Source organism: Saimiri boliviensis, chromosome 2 (assembly GCF_048565385.1).
Source record: "Saimiri boliviensis isolate mSaiBol1 chromosome 2, mSaiBol1.pri, whole genome shotgun sequence".
Lineage (NCBI taxonomy): Eukaryota > Metazoa > Chordata > Mammalia > Primates > Cebidae > Saimiri > Saimiri boliviensis.
The window spans coordinates 43,254,870-43,276,237 of NC_133450.1; the positions used below are offsets into that span (position 1 = coordinate 43,254,870).

The following is a 21,368-nucleotide window of genomic DNA, read 5'->3' on the forward strand; positions in this document are numbered from 1 at the left end:
AAAATCTATAAGAAAACAGCTTTCTTTATAGCTGTTGAATTGTCAAAGAAACATGAATCTGTGCATAACAGTGTTTCTTCGGGTATGACTTTCATATAAGAAACAAAGCTGGGACAACTTAAATGCCCATTATAAAAGGATAGTTAAAACTGTTTGTGTGTCTATTTGGAAGAATATTATAGTGCCACGGAGTCATGTTTTAGGAGAATAACGACATGGACAAATGCTCACCATGCAATGTGAAGGGGAAAAAAAGTGGGCAGAAAACTATGCCGTCATGATCTCATTTTTTTTAAAAGCCTGTTTTATTGAGAAAATAGACTTTTGGCAGCAAAACTTGATCTGAACTGGCATGAAGCTATCCACTTCCTGTTATTTTTATAGGCAAAAAAGCAATATCAAGAACCTGATTTGTTATAGGCCTTCAGAATAAAGCAAAAGATCATATTAATATTCTAAAGTGGGAGCTATCCTTACTACAGTGTATTTTGGCAGAATAAAAGCAATAGATCTTATTTTAATATAAGTAAATAACAGGTTTTGAAGACAGATTTTTTAGTGTAAGAATGTGCTATATAAAGTTACCATATGTTTACTTTAAGTCTATGTATTAGAAGAACTAGGCTTTAAATTCAAGTATGTATACTGTCCTACTGATTTCACAAGTAATATTTAATGTAAATTATTTTCTAGTTTAATGAACATTATTCTGCAAGGAATCTAAATCCTCTGTCATCACAGCAAGAAATTGGTAAGTTGTTTGAAGTTTTCTACATTTAAAAACATGTTAACTTTTTAGTGCAGTATTGAATTTCTCTAACTGATTTTCTTAGGTGCTAAATTTATTTATTATAAATTACTGTTACTTCTGCACTACTCACTCATTTTCTTTTCTTTCTTTTTTAAAGCAATTAGCTTCTCTCAGTACTCTACTAAAATTTGCTTTCTCCAAGGTTACTGACCTCTCAATTATTAAACATTATGGGCATCTTGTGTTTATTATCATATTAAGACTCTTTGCAGCAATTGATATGGTTGGTTATTTTCCATCTTTTTTCTGTAAGTTTTGGATTTCCTTCTCTCTCTTTGATAATTTTTATTGAATATTCTTTCTTCATTTTTCCTTTCATTGACTAATTCATTCAACATATGAATATAAATGTGTATATGTATTATATTTTATATCAGGTATGCTTTTGGGCTTTGGTGGTAGAACAGTGGACAAGAATGAAAAATTCTCATATGGCTTATGTTCTAGTGGGAGAAACTGAAAATAGACAAGTAAATCAATGTATAATGTATCAGATAATACACTAAACATCAGTTGTTATGGGCTGGAATAGTCAGACTCACATATTATGATTTTTAATCTAATATTATCTTTATGCTATAGAAAGATACAGGAAAAGACATAATGGTAAATACAGCATCCTTGGTTTCATTGAGAGGATCACCAACTAACCAAGCAATGCCCTTTCTTTTGCCACCGCAACCCAAGGAACATGTCAGGCTGCTATGGACAAAAGGCATGTTGCATGTAGGTCACCTTGACACATGAGAGCTGTAACTTCAATTTCACACCGATCCTTTATATTATTCTAGTCATGAAGCCCAAGGCATTTATACTAACTCATAACTCCTCTAATTCAGGTGCAACCTCACACAGCAGACTAGATAAATATAACATTCTACATTTTACCTTAATTCTGTGTTTTCTAAGAAAACAGTGCTGTGGGAGGTAGGCTCCAAGGTCATTCTTCCAGGTGGGCCCGAATCTGCCCAGGCTTCATGTTAATTCTTTACTTATTGTTGGTAATAAGCACTATGTAGCAAAGTAATGAAGAGTAAGGGAAACAGGGAATACTTGGATCAGGAAGGTGATTGCTATATTGCAAGGGAGTCAGGAAAGGCATCACCAAAAATAAGCATTCAGCAGAATGAGATGCAGATACAAGCTACTGGAAAAAGTGTTCCAAGCAACGGGCAAAAAAGTCTTGAAATGGGAACATACTCAGTATGTTCATAGAAAAGTAGTTTAATTGGTATGATTTGAATGGAATAAGGAAGGATAGACTGGTGGGAGATTAAATCCAAGAGGTGAATGGAAAGCAAACCATGTGGGACCTATAGATCATTAAGAACTTGAGGGCTTTTTTCTGAGTGTGATGGGAAGCCACTGGAAGGTTTTAAGTAAAGGACTGAAATGACCTGACAGGTTTTAAAAGAATTATTCTGGCTACTATGTGAACAGCCTGTATGGAAACAAGGGCAAAAGCAGGGAATGATCAGGAAGCTATAAAATAATACAAAGTGAGAACTGATGGCAGTAGAAGTGATGAGATGTCAGATTTTGGTTACAAAGTTTTCTGAAAGTAGAGCTGGAAGAATTTGCTTATAGACTGGATATAAGAAGGATTGAGAGCGAGAGAAACAAGGATTGTGCCATGGTTTTGACATGAATAATTTAGAATGGAGTTGCCATTTATTGAAATATGGAAGGCTGTAAGAGTAATTTGAGATTGAGGAGCCAGGAGTTTCATTTAGAAAGTATTTTAATTGAAAAACTTATTTATTAGATACCTAAGTGAAAGTAAAGTAGGAAATTGTACATATGAATTTGGAATTCAATGAGATGGAGACACAGATTTTGTAATTTTTATAAACGGTATTTAATGCTATGAGATCAGAAGGAATCTACCAATTACAGACATTTTTTAAATGTCTACCATCTAAAAATTTAAATTTATTTACATCCGCTTTTCTTTTTTCTTTTCTTTTCTTTTTTTTTTTTAGACAGAGTTTTGCTCTTATTTGCCAGGCTGGAGTGCAATGGCATGATCTCAGTTCACTGCAACCTCTGCCTCTGGGGTTCAAGTGATTCTCCTGCTTCAGCCTCCTGAGTAGCTGGGATTACAGGTGCATGCCACCACACCGAGCCAAATTTTTGTATTTTAGTAGAGACAGAGTTTTACTATGTTGGCCAGGCTGGTCTCAAACTCCTGACCTCAGCCCGTCCACCCGTCTTGGCCTTCCAAAGTGCTGGGATTATAGGCACTGCACCTGTAAACAGCATCTGAGCCACCACACCCAGCCCACATCCTCTTTTTTGACACTCTCATTCATTTGACACTCATTCACTTCAGTGTTTCCAGATATGATACAGATAATGACCAAATTTATATCTTGCTGCACTGAATTCTAAATTCTAGGACTTTGTTTCTGATTGTATAGTTTAAATCTCTTTTGACATTAAAAACTCAGTGTAGCTGAAATCAAACTTGCTCTCCTGACGTCCATAAATGGCATCACCATTATTCTGGCTCTGAAGATTTGGAACATAGTAACAATTTTAACCTTTCCCTGTAACTGTTACTACATTCAACTAGTCATCAAGTTTTATCAGTTCTCTCTCTTAAATATTTATTTTTATTTTCTATTTTCATTGAAACCATTATATTTCAGAGTTTTACTGTTCACTTGGACTGTTACAATAACATCCTGATTGATGCTTTCTGTTTTTTAGTTTACCTATAGATCACAGCTCAATTAATCTTCAGTGCCTATAATGTTGGCCATGTCCCTGGCCCTAATCAGATACCTTCAGTGACTCCCCCACTGACTATCATATTATGCTTCTACTTTTCTAATTTAGTTCCAACTACCTGTTTTGTTTTTTATTGGTATATAGTTGTACATATTTATGGGGTCCATGTGATATTTTGATACCTGCATACAATGTGTAATGGTCAAATCAGGGTAATTAGAATATCTATCACATCAGCCATTTATCACTTTTTTTGTGTGGGGAACACTACAAATCTTCTCTTCTAGCTATGTCAAAATATACTATAAATCCTTGTAAACCATACTACTGCTCTAGAACTTATTCTTAAATTCCATACTAGAATTTATTCCTTCTATCTAAGTGTATTTTTGTACTCATTAACCAATCTCTATTCATTCCCCAACATATCTTTTAAGTCTTTTATCTTATAAGAATAACCTGTGCTTTGGTCAGACTCAGCAACTCAGTGTGTCTCAAGTATGCCCACACTTTCTTACCTGTTTTTTTCCTCTTGTAATCCCCAACTTCTGTCTCTTTCTATATTTCAAGATAGAATTACCTTCCACAAAACCTTTTATTTATCCCCTCAACCTTATTTTTCAAAAAAAAAATCTCTCCCTCACTTTTCTGAATATCTCTTCTTTTTTATACTTTTTAGCATTCTACCCACTATGATTATTTATAATTATATATAAAATCTCATCTAGATCACAGATATTTTGAGGGCAGGGATTTTTAAATGTATCTTTGAATCCCCCATAGCACCTATAATGCTGCCTTGCACAGTAATGTATTCTTTTATTTGCAGTGATCATATGAGTTTTGTTAAGACCTCATATGAACTTCTTGTGAAATTAAAAACAAATCAGATTCATTTATTTGAAGAGAAATTTCATATTTTAGTTCTTTTGGATCTGTGTTTACATTATACCTATTTTTCACTAAGTCTTATGGATGTGTACTGAGAAATACACATAGTCAAAAAAATAAAGTGAGAAAGGGAGAGAGAAAGAATACACATATCTGGTAGTCAGTCTGTCCATCTATCCATCTGTTTGTCCATCCATCCATCCATCCATCTTACTGCTAGTTGGCTCAGTTCTTTTTAGGGCAAAATAATTGAGATGTTTGAAAATAAAAATAAAGTTTATTAAATATCTGAAAGTTCAAAAATATATGAAGCATTCAAAGTGATGCAAAGTGAATTATTTTGCTTAATATGCTATTTGATTAATCCTATATAAAAACATATTGTAAAAGACTTGTTTCAAGTACATATTTGATTACTGTAGATTAAAAGTTATTTAATGATAATTGATTTTAAAATAGAATTAGAATGTTGAAAATACATTTATTTATAATTTTATTGTTAATATAATAAATGAAATACTATTTTTCCTTAATGATAATTCTGGGCTCTATCAACCAGAGCTACATTTAAAGCATATTTTTAAAATTCCTTTTAAAACTATAGAACTCTTTTTAATGTTCTGTCAGTTTCCTTGAACAATGCCATGAACAGTATATTGTAGTGACTCAATAAATAATAGTTGAATAAGTTTAACTTATACAGTATCTCTCAGATCCAGCACTTTTTCCTCCATTACCATTGCTATGATCATAGATAAGGTCAGCCTTTCAGTGTCTCTTCACTGGACAGTAGACTTTTATTTTATTTTGCTTAGTCCCACTTCTAGACTCTGCTGTTCCAGCCTTTATACCTATTCTCTCCTGAGTAATACGAAGCAGTTCAAATCACGTCATATATCTGTTTGAAACTCTTCAATGGATTCTTGTTATCTACTAAATAAAGTCCAGGTTCCATAGCGGGACATTCAGCAGTCTTTCCATCCTCATCTTCGTTAATTATTTCCATTCGATACATCTTTATTATTTCTCACTGCTCCTGCTAAGCTGAATAGATTTCTGTTACTCTAATACATCCTATGCATGTCTGTTTCTGTGCCTCTGTATTATTCTCTTCATTTGCGCTGTTTTATTCTACTTTTTACTTTTTATACTCGTTCTTTATATACTAGAGTTCAAATTATTTGAAAGTAAAGTTTAAGTTTGAGTCTGTTTTAACCTTCATAGTACCAAGGACAATGCTTCGCACTTAAGAGGAATACAGTTAAATACCTGCTAAATAGATGAATGATTCAGTGTTAACCATATTTATTGTATGCAGTATGCTATAATTCAGTAGGTTATAAAAATTTTAAATAAGATGAAGAGCATGATATTGTAATATTTATCTTCCTTAGGAAACTTATTTGAGAAGCCAGAAGGAGGAGATGGCTTTACATTTTCTTTTCCATCAGACACTTCATCTCATACATTTGGAGCTGGAAAAGATGATTTTAGTTTTCCATTTTCATTTGGACAGAGTCAAAATTCAATACCTTCTTCTTCTTTAAAAGGTTTTTCATCTTCCTCACAAAATACAACACAGTTTACTTTTTTTTGAGCTAGTCGTTAGTTCCTTGAATTATTTTACTGTTCTGTAGTCGTGAGGGCATACATTTACATTATTCCTTAAAACATGAAGACTACTTTCTTTTGTTGATTAAAGCCGTAATGGTTACATTGTTTGATTACATTTATTGAAATATTGAAGTATTGAATATTTTGATTTTTGTGTGTGCTATTAACTAATCATTATTTTTTGGTTTTGATTTGTGAGCTGTCTTCATTCAGGTAGAACTTTTATTAATAGAATTTGATGCTTTTTTATTAATCTTTATTTTAAATATTAGGCCTGCTTCTCCTTTTCTGGTAGTATTGTAGGTACTTTGATAAGAACAAGAACTGCAGTAGCAACTGCAGAATTAGTGCTGAAGTGTACTTTAGCTACTAAAACTTTCTTTTAAATATATTGGGTTTCACTTCAGCTTCACCATGTAGTATCTAGAGTGGTACTGTAATAATGATTTCAAATAATTTATGTTAGTAACATAAAATCTGTGTTATTTGCTTCTAACGTGACTCATGGTAAAATGCTAACATTATGAGTTATGCTAATGCCTTCAATGGATCAAAATGAAATGTCAAGGGCCAGAGTAATTTCTGAAAACTGGATTGTTGTATTGGTGGTAATCCTGTTAATATATTTTTTTTGCTTAAACATTTTTTGAATAACGTTTAAAAATTTGCCTCCTTCAATAAACAATTTCATTTTTATTTTTTATGTTTAGTATTTGTCAATTAGTTATATAGCTTAAGTGAAGATATTTAACATTTGATGAACTTCTATAAACATTTCACTCAGTATCATTGTATTTTGTGCTTTGTAAATTAGCTATATCTAGTTATCAAGTAATAAAGAGTTTGACTTCATATTTTGATGTGACTGTTGATGGATTTTTAAATCTAACCTCTTCTTTCCCCTTTCTGCTCAATATCTGGCCAAGCTGATCAGAAAGTATGGTTGCTCCCTCCTTTGGTGCCAGTAGGAAGTTCAAACCACATATGGGAGCCCTCAGCCAGCCCCACCTGCTAACTACCATAAAAACCCAAAGCTAGTCTTCTTTCTCTACTTCTCAAGCCATTTTTCAGTTCAGCTTAGGAGGCCTGCCCAGCTCTCCCCAGAAGACCTTAACATATGACTAGAAAAATCTTTTGATACCCTATTGGGATGTATAGCATCATCAGTTTTAATATGCAAATCAAATTTTGGGTAAGAGTCTATATGGCTTCTTCAGGATATCTGCAAATTATCACAGTTGTATTACATTGAGCTGCCTCAAAGACTTTTAAAAAGGAGGTCAATCTAACTAATGATAGGCTAAGAAAACTTTAGACAGTGTTAAAAAAAAAAACAAACCACCAAACCTTCAATAACTGGTTGAAAGATGAAAATTTCAGTTAAAAATCTGGAGTTTTTTCTTTTTTTAACAGGTATTTAGCTTATTGATGCTATGATTGAAATAATTAGCAGTTTTGATATAATAAAGACATTGGTTATATATAAGAAAGGAGAAAAATGTTACAATTGGTTTATTTGTTGAGAAATGCAAAACTAGTTTTAGCCTTGAATGACTCCGTGATTCCATGATTTATTTTTATTTTAAATAATGTCTAGCACACCAGTATGGTTAGCTTTATCATCTATCAATTAATGATATGAAATAAGCATTTATAAGTATCTACAGTGCACATGGCATCTTGACAGCATATAAAAGGCTAGAACACAGACATGGTCTTATATTCAAGGAGCTTATAACTTGGTTGAGTAGACAAAACTTGGGAAATAACAAAATCACATTATAATTATATAGTTATTTATGTTAGCTGAGTAGACAAAAATAATACAAAAATTGGTTGGTTCCAGGTCTTTGTATGTAATATGTAATGTATTATTTATATACTTATATAGTATATAATAACTATATAGTTATTATAATGTGATTTTGTTATAAAAGAGACCAAGTGCTTTAAGAATGAGGGCAAAAAGGTCATCATGGACTAGAAAACCTGGGAAGGAATCACTGAAGAGGTAGAACTGAATTAGGACTTTACAGGTATACAGATTATAAAAGTTTCAAGTGTAAGATTGATGCTTGTTTTAGCCTTTCATTTTTTAATTACCTGACTAGTTGCTAGTCTTTAGCAGAGTTACATTAAACAATTATCTAGTTAATAGAATTTAACTGAATTGGTAAAGGAGACAGAGCTTTCTAGATAAGAGGACTAACATGATCAAAAGAAAAATGCAGTCACATATTTACTATTAATATGTGTAGAGGAAATTAAGTAATATATCTAACTGGAATGAAGAATAATATCAGAAAATTGAGTTTAATAGAAAAGATAGGACTGATTTTTAGAGGATCTTGAAGTGTTTTGACTTGGTTTCTGAGACCAATATGGAAGTTACATTTTAATGTTAGAGTTCCAAGAGAAAAGAAATAACTAAGGCAAATTAAACTGACAATACGATCAGAATTAGGAGAAATTATAGTTGGATAAACCAATTAGGAGTCAATTGCAGTGTTCCAAATGTGTAATGGTATGTTCCAGGTAACTCCAGATAACAACTGATTGTCTTGTGGTTTCATACTGCTGATGCCCAAAACTGGAAAAATATATCTTGTTTGAAAGAAGTACATTTGATTGAACATCACCTGAGTATAAGGTAAAAGGAGAAAGGAACCAGAGTTGATTGTTTTTGAATGTCATAGTTCATGCCACTAGTGGAGGCATATGCAGTGTTTCTAATCCAAATCACAAAAATAACTGCAATCAAATAGCCTTATAAAAGTTATAAAGATAACTTTTTTCTTTTTTTTTAATTTAATTTTATTTTATTGCATTTTAGGTTTTGGGGTACATGTGAAGAACGTGCAAGATTGTTGCATAGGTACACATGTGGTAGTGTGATTTGCTGCCTTCCTCCTCATCCCCTATATCTGGCATTTCTCCCCATGCTATCTCTCCCCAACTCCCCTCCCCCTGGTGTCCCTCCCCTATTTGCCCCAAACAGACCCCAGTGTGTAGTGCTACCCTCCCTGTGTCCATGTGTTCTCATTGTTCAATACCCGCCTATGAGTGAGAACATGCGGTGTTTGATTTTCTGCTCTTGTGTCAGTTTGCTGAGAATGATGGTTTCCAGGTTCATCCATGTCCCTAACAAAGGACACGAACTCATCGTTTTTGATGGCTGCATAATATTCCATGGTGTATATGTGCCACATTTTCCCTGTCCAGTCTATCATCATGGGCATTTGGGTTGGTTCCAGATCTTTGCTATTGTAAACAGTGCTGCAATGAACATTCGTGTGCATGTGTCCTTATAGTAGAACGATTTATAATCCTTTGGATATATACCCAGTAATGGGATTGCTGGGTCAAATGGAATGTCTATTTCTAGGTCCTTGAGAAATCGCCACACTGTCTTCCACAATGGTTGAACAGACAGAGGCTTCGGAGGCAACACAACATATCTACAAAGATAACTTTTAAAAGAGAATTATTCCCCTAGAGATAAATCAAATCTTCTATCATCATTAAAATAGGAATTTGTCCCCACTTCTATTCAATGAGATTTCAGAAATAAGGGGTCTAGTCCCAGAACTCTCTGTTAAATTTAGAAGAAAAATCGAAACTGCATATCTAATTTTGTTTAGGTCCAAAAATCTATTTTAATATGGTTAGATGAATTTTTTCTCTATGATTAGAAAAGATATTCCAAGAATATAAGAGTAATGCTCCAAAATCAGTTAAGACTCTTGATTTATTGTCATAAGAGGTATATGTATAAGCACACAGTGGCTCCTGGAGTATAACTGCTTCTCAATGGACAGATCTAGGATCAGTCAGTAGACAAAGCTAGGAAATATATTTCTGTATACTATTATCTATATACATGCTTGTCTGTGTATCTATCTACTGAAAACAAAAGATGAGTTTAGACTGATAACGCCAGCAATAGGAGGTTCATCAAGTATTCCCCTTTTGTTTATTTGTAACTGCTTTCTCTGACAGTGAGAAACCTGGCTGTTATTAACGAAAATCTATTTGCTTTCTTTTTCAGTCCTTGTATACATGTAAAGTTCTTTCTAAATTGGTAACCCAGATGCTATGATAAAAAAAATTTATCAACTAGGGCCTGCTAGTTTTCTGTGACTGCTATAGCAAATCTGTTGTTTTTGGATTGAAACAATAGATAGTCATTCTCTCATAGCTCCAGAGGCCAGACCTCCAAAGTTGGTGTTACAGGTCAAAAATCAATGTGTCAGCAGGACCATATTTTCAATGCTCTAGGGAAGAACTCATTCCTTTCTTCTTTAAGCTTTTGGTGGCTGCTGGCATTTCTTGTCTTGTAGCTACATTTCTTGGCTTATAGCCGATTTTCAAGGCCATCAGGATTCTACAGAGAAATAGAATCAACAGCATCTATCTATAGCATCTGTCTATCTATCTATCTATCTATCTATCTATCTATCTATCTGTCTGTCTATCATCTATCTATCTATCTATCATCTATTTATCTATATCCACCCATTCATCTAGATTTATTTTAAGGAATTGTTTGTTAGGATTGTAGAGCTGGCAAGTCTGAAATCTGTATGGTGAGCTGGCAGGCTAGAAATTCAGGTAAGAGTTGATGTTTCAGTTGAGTCCAATATTCGCAAGCAGACTAGGGAGGCTGGGAACTCAAGCAGGGTTTCTGTATTGCAGTCTCAAGTTCAAATTTACTCTTTAGGAAAGTTTAGTCTTTGCTCCCAAGGCCTTCAACTAATTGAATTATGGAGAGTTCTGCTTTATCCAAAGTCTATTGACTTCATCATATCTAAAAAATATTTTGCATCAACATCTAGAATGGTGTTTCACCAAACAACTGGATATCATAGCCTATCCAAATTGACATAAAATTAACCACCATAGCCAGCATCTTTAAATTTCTCTTTGACCTGCTTTCACATGGCCTTCCCTCAGTGTGTGAAATCTCTCCCGCTGATTCCCTTTTATAAACATACATTTGGTTACATTTAGGGTCCTTCCGGATGGATAATTCAGATAATCTCCCCATTTCAATATATTTGACTTAATTACAACCATAAAGACCCATTTTTTTCCCCCTTATAGGTAACACAGATTCCAGGGATTGGGTCATGGAAATCTTTTGAGGGGCCATTTTCAGCCTATGACATAAGGTGTAGTGTTTGTGTGTATTGTTTATCCAGTTACAGCAATATTTTCCAAAGTTACTTAAGTTAGCTCCTATCTTCTATACCCCTTTACATTTGATTGTATCATTCATTTATACCAAAGTTAGATTCATTTGTGGCCATCTACATTCCACCTTGGGTTGATCTTAATTACTGCTTGGCTTTAAAAAATTCGTATAAAGTAAAATTCTTTCTGTTAACCAAAAATAAAATTCTAAACCACCCACTCATCTGAAAGGATCCTTCTTATCAGCAAGGACATTCCAAAATTAACCTGTAAAAAACTAATTTAGGCCGTGATGGGAAGGGAGAGCCAGACGTAACTTTTTATATCCTCCTCCTTTTTGGAATTTCTGAAAGAACAGACTCTTTAAGTCTGACAAACACAATCTATTCTCTCTGAAGCCTGCTACCTGGAAGCTTTATCTGCATGACAAAACATTCATCTCCACAACCTCTTATCATAACCCAGGCATTCTACTAGTAATAACTCTTCTATCCAATTGCCAATCAGAAAATCTTTGAATCTACCTATGACCTGGAAGCGACCCCAGCCTCTGTTTCCAGTTGTCTCACCTTTCTGAAACAAAGCAATGTACATCTTACACGTGTTGACTGATGCCTTATGTCTCCCTAAAATGTATAAAACCAAGTTGTGGCCTGACCACCTTGGGCATCTCCTGAGGGCTGTGTTACTGGCCATTGATCACATATTTAGCTATAAATGAGATTTAGAATAAATCTCGTCAAATATTTTGCAGAGTTTGATTCTTTTTGCTGATACTTTGTGATGTGTAGTTCTATGAATTTTGACAAATAGAGTCATGTATCTACCATCATAGCACCATATATCATACTGCAAATTTCCTAGTATTGACCTTTGTAGTCAATCCCTTCCCATACTTCCAAAGCCTGGAAACCTAAGATTTGTTTTCTATTCCATTAGCTTTGTCTTTTCCAGAATGTGTCATAAGAATAGAAACATGCAATATTTTTATTTTAAATGCCAATTATTCATAACCACTATATAGAAATACAGTTGATTTATTTATTTATTTATTTATTTTTTGAGATGGAGTTTTGCTCTTGTTGCCCAGGCTGGAGTGCAGTGGTGCGATCTTGGCTCATGGCAACCTCTCCCTCCTGGGTTCAAGTGATTTTTCTGCCTCAGCCTCCTGAGTATTTTGTATTTTTTTTATTTTTTATTTTTGTATTTGTATTTTTTGTAGAGATAGGGTTTCTCCATGTTGGTCATGCTGATCTCAAACTGGTGACTTCTAGTGATTGTGTGGCCACTCTCTGGGAGGCTGAGGCCTCCCAAAGTGCTGAGATTACAGGTGTGAGCCACCACACCTGGCCTAGAAATACAGTTGATTTTTATGTATCAACTGTGATCATGCTGAACTCAAGACGTCTAGTAGCTGCTTTGTAGAATCTTTGGGATTTTCTATGTAAGCAATCATGTTGCTTACAAATAGAGACAGTTTCATTCCTTCATTTACAATTGCCTTCGTGAATATATTCAAAATATGTTACAAGGCTATAGTAATAAAAACAACATAGTATTTGTATAAAAGCAAACATATAGACCAATGAAACAGAACCTGGAAATAAATCCACATATTTACAGCCAACTGATCTTTGACAAGATATCAAGAACATACACTGAGGAAAGGACACCTTCTTCAATAAATGATGCTGGGAAAATTGTATATCCAAATGCAAAAGAATGAAACTGAGCCCCTACTTGTCACTATTTACAAAAACCAACTCAAGATAGATTAAAGACTTAAAGTAACACCTAAAACAGTAAAACTACTTAAAGAAAATGGGAAAAACTTTAGACGGTTAGTCTAGACAAAGATTTTTAGCTATGGCCTCAAAAGCACAAGTAACCAAAATGAAAATAGACAAATGAGACTAAATGAGACTATATTAAGCTAAAAAGTGTCTCCATGGTAAAAGAAACAATAAACAGAGTGAAGAGGCAACCTATCAAATGAGAGAAAATATTTGCAAACTATTCATTTGACAAGGGACTCAATAGGAAAAAATAATCTCATTAAAAAGTGATCTAAGGACACACACAAATAGATATTTCTCAAAAGAGGATATACAAAGACCAGCAAGTATATGAAAAAATGCTCAACGTAACTAATCATCAGGAAAATGCAAATCAAAACCACAATGACATATCATCTTAATACAGTTAGAATGGTTATTATTAAAAAGACAGAAAATAACAGTGAGATTGTGGAGAAAAGTTAACTCTTATACACTGTTGGTGGGAATGTAAATTAGTACAGTCATTTTGGAAAACAGTATGGAAGTTACTCATAAAACTGAAAATAGAGCTACAACATGATCCAACAATTCCACTATTGGGTATTTATCCAAAGGAAAAGAGATTTGTATATCAAATGGATGCCTACACTAGAATGTTTTTCACAGCACTATTCACAATGGCAAAGATACGGAATCAGCCTAAGTGTCCATAAGTGGATAAAGAAAATGTGGTATATAGACATGGTTGGAATACTAAAATTAATAATATTTAATAAATACTAAAGTTGGCTATAAAAAATGAAATCCTGTCAATTGCAGTAACATGGATGGTGCTAGGAGGTCATTATTCTGAATGAAATAAGCCAGACCTGGAAAGACAGATACTGCATGTCCTCACTCACATGTGAGAGCTAAAATTTGATCTCATGGAGATGGAGAATAAAATGATAGATATCAGAGGCTGTGAGCTAGGATGTGGGGATAAAGGGAAGTTAATTTAGTGAGTACAAACATATAGTTAGAAATAAACCCCAATTATCAATAGCAGAGTAGAGTGACTACAGTTAGCAACAATGTGTAATATATTTCAAAGTAGCTAGAAGAGAGAACCCGAAATGTGTTCCTAACACACAGAAATGATAAATACTCAAGATGATACCACAAATACATGGATTTGATGATTACACATTGTATGCATGTAACAAGATATCAATATGTACAAATATTATACATCAATAAAACTATTTTAAAAGGTTTGACTAGATATAAATTGTTCAACCAGTTTTAATTAATTTTAATTTACAAAAGTTATATATATTTATAGTGTACGATGTGAGATTTGAAATATGTATATATTGTGGAACCACTAAAACAAGCTATTTAACATACGCATTACCTCACACACACCTATCTTTTTGTGGCATGAGCCACTGTGCCCAACCTAAATACAAATTTTAAGGGAAACATAAACATAAAACTTAAAGAAATGTGTACTGGGGCTGAATAAGAAGCTCTATAAAACAAGAAATATATATATATATATATTAAATTTAACAGGTTTATTTATAATTATTATAAAGTTGAACCGCTGAAACTTGTTCACTGTAACATTTTAACTTGCATTAATGCTTTACACCTCCACATTTACATTAAAAGTTCACACACAAATGAAAATGGAAAAACTGCCAATACCTGATTTCTGTCCCGTATTTTTCCACTCGCAATGATATACTTAGGTACCTTTTGACCCCATGGAAAAAAAATTATCTAACATTCAGAACTACCAGTAACAGGAAGAAGACAATTTTTTTTTTTTTTTGAGAATGAAATGTTTTCCATCATAGTGGATTCTTAAGCACACTTTCCATGTATGTGGCATGCTAGCTGGATGTCTTTTGGCATAATTGTTACACGTTTGGCATGGATAGCACAAAGGTTGGTGTCTTCAAAAAGGCCCACCAGACAGACCTCACTTGCCTCCTGCAAAGCACCGATAGCTGCGCTCTGGAAGCCCAGATCTGTTTTAAAGTCCTGAGCAATTATATATATTTAATTATATATAATATTATATAAATAATAATATATATTATATAAAATATATATATATTTAATTATATATATTTAAATATATATATATTTAAAAATTCCAGACACTGGAAGGGAAGTTTGTGAATCAGTTCAGTGGACTTCTGATAACGTCTAATTTCACGGAGTGCCACAGTACCAGGCCTATAACGATGAGGTTTCTTCACCCCTCCAGTAGAGGGCGCACTCTTGCGAGTGGCTTTTGTAGCCAATTGCTTCCTGGGTGCTTTACCACCAGTAGGTTTGCGGGCAGTCTGCTTTGTACCAGCCATGGTATAGAGACCTCCTTACTTACCCCCCTTCTCCTTCGGCTGGAGCTTGGCGAGCCAGAGGCCGTGCTGGCGTTGGAGAGCGATGGCGGCGCCGTGGCAGCTGCAAACACAATTCAAGAAATATATTTTTGGCCGGGTGCGGTGGCTCAAGCCTGTAATCCCAGCACTTTGGGAGGCTAAGGTGGGTGGATCACAAGATAAGAGATCGAAACCATCCTGGTCAACATGGTGAAACCCCGTCTCTACTAAAAATACAAAACATTAGCTGGGCATGGTGGCACATGCCTGTAATCCCAGCTACTCAGGAGGCTGAGGCAGGAGAATTGCTTGAACCCAGGAGGCAGAGGTTGAGGTGAGCCGAGATTGCGCCGTTGCACTCCAGCCTGGGTAACAAGAGTGAAACTCCGTCTCAAAATATATATATATATATATATTTTTTTTTTTTAAATAATTTTTATCTTTCAGTTTATTGAGGCCAAATTGACAAAAATTATATTTTTTTGATACACAATGCAGATGTGAAATGCAGATATCTATACATCTGCATTGTGAAATGATTACCACAATCAAGCTAATTAACATATCCGTCACCTCACATATTTATTTGCCTTTTTAAATAGTGAAAATATTTAAGGTCTATACTTTTAGCAAATTTCAAGTATACGATACAATATTATTCACATAGTCACCATGCTGTATATTAGGTTTCCAGAATGTATTAATCCTGCCTAACTGAAACTTTGTACCCTTTGACCAACATCTCCCAGCCCTCCATGACCCAGCCCCTGGCAATCATCATTTATTCTGTCCTATGAGTATGGCTTTTTTTGATTCCACATATATGTGAGATCATGCAGTATTTGTCTTTCTGTGCCTAGCTAATTTCACTTAACATAATGTCCTCCAGGTTTATGCATGTTGTCAAAAATGCACAAATGAGAGAAATTCCTCCTTTTTAAAAAAAAAAAAAAAGAGAGAGAGAGAGACAAAGGTCTTGCTCTGTTGCCTAGGCTGGAGTGTAGTGGTACAATTGTAGCTCACTATAACCTCAAACTCCTGGGCTCAAGTAATCCTCCTACCTAAGCTTCCCAAGTAGCTAGGACTACAGGTGGAGGCCACCATGCCTGCCTAATTTTTATTTTTTATTTCTTTGTACAGACAGGGCCTTGCTATGTTGCCCAGGCCAGTCTCAAACTTAGAGCCTCAAGTGACCCTCTCACCTAGTTCTCCCAAAGTGCTGGGATTACAGACATGAGCCACTGTGCCTGGCCAATTTCCTCCTTTTTAAGTGTGAATAATGTCCATTGTGTGTGTGCGTATATGTATCACATTGTTTTTATTTATCATCTGTTAATGGACACCTAGGTTGATTCCATATCTTGGCTATTGTGAATAATGCTGCAATGAACATGAGAATGTAGAAACCTCTTTGACATACTGGTTTTATTTCTTTTGGACACATACCCAGAAGTGCGATTGTTAGCCATATGGTAGTTCTACTTGTAATTTTTTAAGGAACCTCCATGCTGTTTTTTATAATCACTGTACCAAGTAAAGTTCCCATCAACAATGTATACAAGTTCCTTTTTTCTCTGAATCCTTGCCAATATTTATTATCTTTTGTCTTTTTGATAATGGCCATGCTGAAGCAGGCCTGGCCTGCCTAGAACCTGGGATTGTTGAGTGCTGGAACAGTCCTAGAGCCTGGATCTGCAAGGATGGTTCTCAAAGCAGAAGCTGCACAAGCTGGTCAGAGTATGGGGTGGGCCAGGAGCCCAGATTTGCAGGGGCCAGCCTGGCACTGCGATTCAATGGAGTGAACTTGGTGCTGGGGTTTTCAGTAAAGTTGGGTGTTCTTATACTCTCTTCTCATGCAGAAGGATCTCTCTCTGTGCTGTGAAACTTGGTCTGGGAGAGAGGCGGCATAGGCAAAGCAAAACTGTCCTTCCTACCTCCTTTATTGCATCTTTTTTCATTTCTGTGCTTCACCTACATGCTGTAATCTCTCACCTGGATTCCTGAGCTCTTGTCAATCTATTTTCTTATGTAGATAGTTCTTCAAATGGAGGCTTCTGCAAGGGGATAAGCATTGGAAACTGCTATGCTGACATCTTGCTGGACGTACTTACCTTTGACATTGAAATTTAGGTTGGTTTTACTTTATCAACAGTTCTCAAACCATACTGTCACTATGCAGAAATCACTTGACTTGGTTGTAGTTTACTTTTACTCAGTATTAAGATATTAGGTACCTTAGTATTAGGTATTAAGGCAATTCACTATTTAACTGACTACTTTTATTCATCGTTTGGTTACATGTTTAACAGTATAATTTATATTAAATTAAACTCAGGGAATGAAATAACTCTCTACTTACACATTATAGCTTTAATGTACTTAAGCATAGTTAGAAAATAAGATGTAAATGCTACTGACTAGACCAGATTGGAATAAGTAGATCTATATTATAAAAAGCAGTGCTCTTTCTACTACCCTGTGGATTCAGGGTTATAAATTATTTTTGGTGGATGGAAAATATAAAGATTAATTTTTTAAAATTTATTCCAACTGAGTAGTTATTAGAATGTCAACAGCCTAAAGATGTGACTGATTAGAGCTTGCATAACTGCTAAATGACCAGATAGTGCCAGTAATTTTGACATAATACTAAAATTTTAAAAATAAAGTTTTCCTGATATTTTGAAGGAATGAATGAAAAAGCAATGTGTAATTTAAAGATGGTAAACTTGATACGTTGATGCTTTCCCTTTGAATTTCAATTGCTGCCCTATAACTTGCCTTCGAGGCTGAATGGCTCATTTAAAAACATTTCCTTTGCCTTGCTTTATGTTTGCTCGTGATATCTCCAAAGTTGACACAAGTCACATGCAATCAAATCTATACTCCTGGTGGACAGGCTCATCCTAATATCCTCTGACTCACACCCAGGTTGTTTGCAGCTCAACAGTTCTGCTTCAAGACACATCATTTTTTATTTTCATAAAGTAATTTAAAATAATGCCATCACAGAATTTGTAATATACATTGGTAGTTGAAAAAATTAAAAAGCTAGTAACACATTGCTATATATAATGTGTATTCATTCAACTATGTCAAATATAAATATATAAAAAGATTGAAATGAAATGCCAAAATGTTAACTATTCTTTTTCTGTGTAAAAATTACTGTTTCTATATTTTTTTGCAATATAAACTATATACTAGATAATATCCTTATATCAGTGTTAGATTTTTTTTAGATGTGATAATGGTATTATGGTTGAACAAGATAATGTTTTTATTAGAAAATACATGTCTGCAACTCACTTTCAAAGAGTTTTTTTGTTACTAACTTTAATATTTTCTCTCATTTTTGAAATTGTGGTAAATAAAATTTACCATCTAAGCCATTTTAAGTGTATAGTTTAATGGTATTAAATATACTTATGATGTTGTGCAACCATCACCATTATCCATCTTCTTAACTCTTCATCTTGTAATACTGAAACACTCTAAACATTAAACAATAATTCCCCATTCCTTTCTCTTCCCAGCCTCTGGCAACCACCATTCTACTTTCTTTCTGTTTCAACAAGCAAAAGTCAATAAACATAATTCATCACCTAAACATAACTAAAAACAAAAACCACATGATTACCTCGTGGAAAAGGCCTTTGATAAAATTCAACACCCTTTCACATTAAAAACTCTCAATAAACTAGATATTGAAGGAATATCTCAAAATAATAAGAGCCATACGTTACAAACCCACAGCCAATATCATATTGAATGGGCAAAATCTGGAAGCATTCCCCTTGAAAACAGGCTTATGACAAGGATACCCTCTCTCACCACTCTTATTCAACACAGTATTGGAAGTTATGGCCAAGGCAATCAGGCAAAAGAAAGAAATTAAAATAGCAAAAGAGGAACCCAGATCATCTCTATTTGCAGATAACACAGAAAACCCCATAGTCTCAACCCAAAAGCTTCTTAAGCTGATTAGCAACTTCAGCAAAGTCTCAGGATACAAAAGCATTGTTTACATCAACAACTAGAGAGCCAAATTACAAATAAACTCCCATTCACAATTGCTACAAAGAGAATACCTAGGAATAGAGCTAAAAAGGGAAGTTAAGGACCTCTTCAGGGAGAACTACAAACCACTGCTCAAGGAAATCAGAGAGGACACAAACAAATGGAAAAATATTTAATGCTCATGGATAGGAAGAATCAATATCGTGAAAATGGCCATACTGCCCAAAGTAATTTATAGGATTCATTGCTATTCCCATCAAACCCCCACTGACATTTTTCACAGAATTAGGAAAAACTGCTTTAAATTTCATTTGGAAGCAAAAAAGAGCCTGTACAGGCAAGACAATCCTAAGCAAAAAGAACAAAGCTGTAGGCATTATGCTACCTGACTTCAAACTATACTACAGGGCTACAGCAACCCAGTCAACATGATACTGATACAAAAACAGATACATAGACCAATGGAACAGAATAGAGAACTCAGAAATAAGACTACACATCTATAACCATATGTTCTTTGATACACCTGACAAAAACAAGCAATAGAGAAAGGATTCTCTATTTAATAAATGGCACTAGGAGAACAGGCTAGCCTGTTTTCTAGCTACATGCAGAAAATGGAAACTGGACCCCTCCCTCATACAAAAATTAACTCAAGATGGATTAAAGACTTAATTTTAAACCCAAAACTATGAAAACCCTGGAAGAAAATCTAGGCAATACCATTGAGGACATAGGCACGGGCAAAGATTTCTTGACAAAGATATCAAAAGCAATTGCAAAAAAGGGAAAAATTAACAAATGGGATCTAATTAAAGATCTTCTGCACAGCAAAAGAAACTATCATCAGAGTGAACAGACAACTTACAGAATGGGAGATAATTTTTGCAATCTATCCATCTGACAAAGTTCTTATATCCAGAGTCTACAAGGAACTTAGACAAATTTACAAGAAAAAAACAAACAACATCATTAAAAAGCGGGCAAAAAACATGAACAGACATTTTTCAAAAGAAGACATTTATGCAGTCAACACACATGAAAAAAAGTTCAACAACACTGAATATTAGAGAAATGCAAATCAAAACCACAGTGAGATACCCTCTTATGCCTGCCAGAATGGTGATTATTAAAAAGTCAAGAAACAACAGATGCTGGTAAGGCTATGGAGAAATAGGATTGCTTTTACACTGTTGGTGGGAATGTAAATTAGTTCAACCATTGTGGAAGACCATGTGGCGATTCCTCGGAGACCTAGAAAGAGAAATACCATTTGACCCAGCAATCCCATTACTGAGTGTATACCCAAAGGATTATAAATCATTCTGTCATAAAGATACATCTACACATACGTTCCTTGCAGCACTTTTCACAATAGCAAAGACATGGAATCAACCCAAATGCCCATCAATAATAAACTGGATAAAGAAAATGTACATATACACCATGAAGTACTATGCAGCCATAAAAAGAAATCAGATCATGTCCTTTGCAGGTACATAGATGAAACTGGAAGCCATTATCCTCAGCAAACTAACACAAGAACAGAAAACCAAACACCTCATGCTCCTACTTATAAGTGAGAGCTGAACAATGTGAACACATAGACAAAGGGAGGGGAACAACATACACTGAGGGCTGTTAGAGGGTGCAGGGAGAGGGAGAGCATCAGAAAAAATAGCTAATGTATGCTGGGCATGATACCTAGGTGATGGGTTGATAGGTTAATTTATTATTATTATTATTATTATTATTATACTTTAAGTTCTGGAGTACATGTGCAGAACGTGCTGGTTTGTTACATAGGTATACATGTGCCATAGTGGTTTAACTACATTAGGTATTTCTCCCAATGTTATCCCTCGATAGATTAATTATATTTCTATTTAATTAGCTATCTGTTAGAGATATACTGATAAGTTACATTTTTTGTGTTATGTTGAAATATAGGAA

General features: G+C 34.5%; 1 protein-coding gene across 1 annotated transcript in view; it reads left to right on the plus strand.

The window, feature by feature from the left end:
- C2H14orf39 (chromosome 2 C14orf39 homolog) overlaps positions 1-6,901 on the plus strand; it is a 56,977-nt gene extending 50,076 nt beyond the window's left edge. Inside the window, exons 16-17 of the mRNA XM_003924398.4 lie at positions 694-751; positions 5,830-6,901. Coding sequence (XP_003924447.3) covers positions 694-751; positions 5,830-6,032 — 261 coding nt within the window. The 3' untranslated portion in view covers positions 6,033-6,901. The remainder of the gene's footprint in view (positions 1-693; positions 752-5,829) is intronic.
- Positions 6,902-21,368: the final 14,467 nt, after the last annotated feature.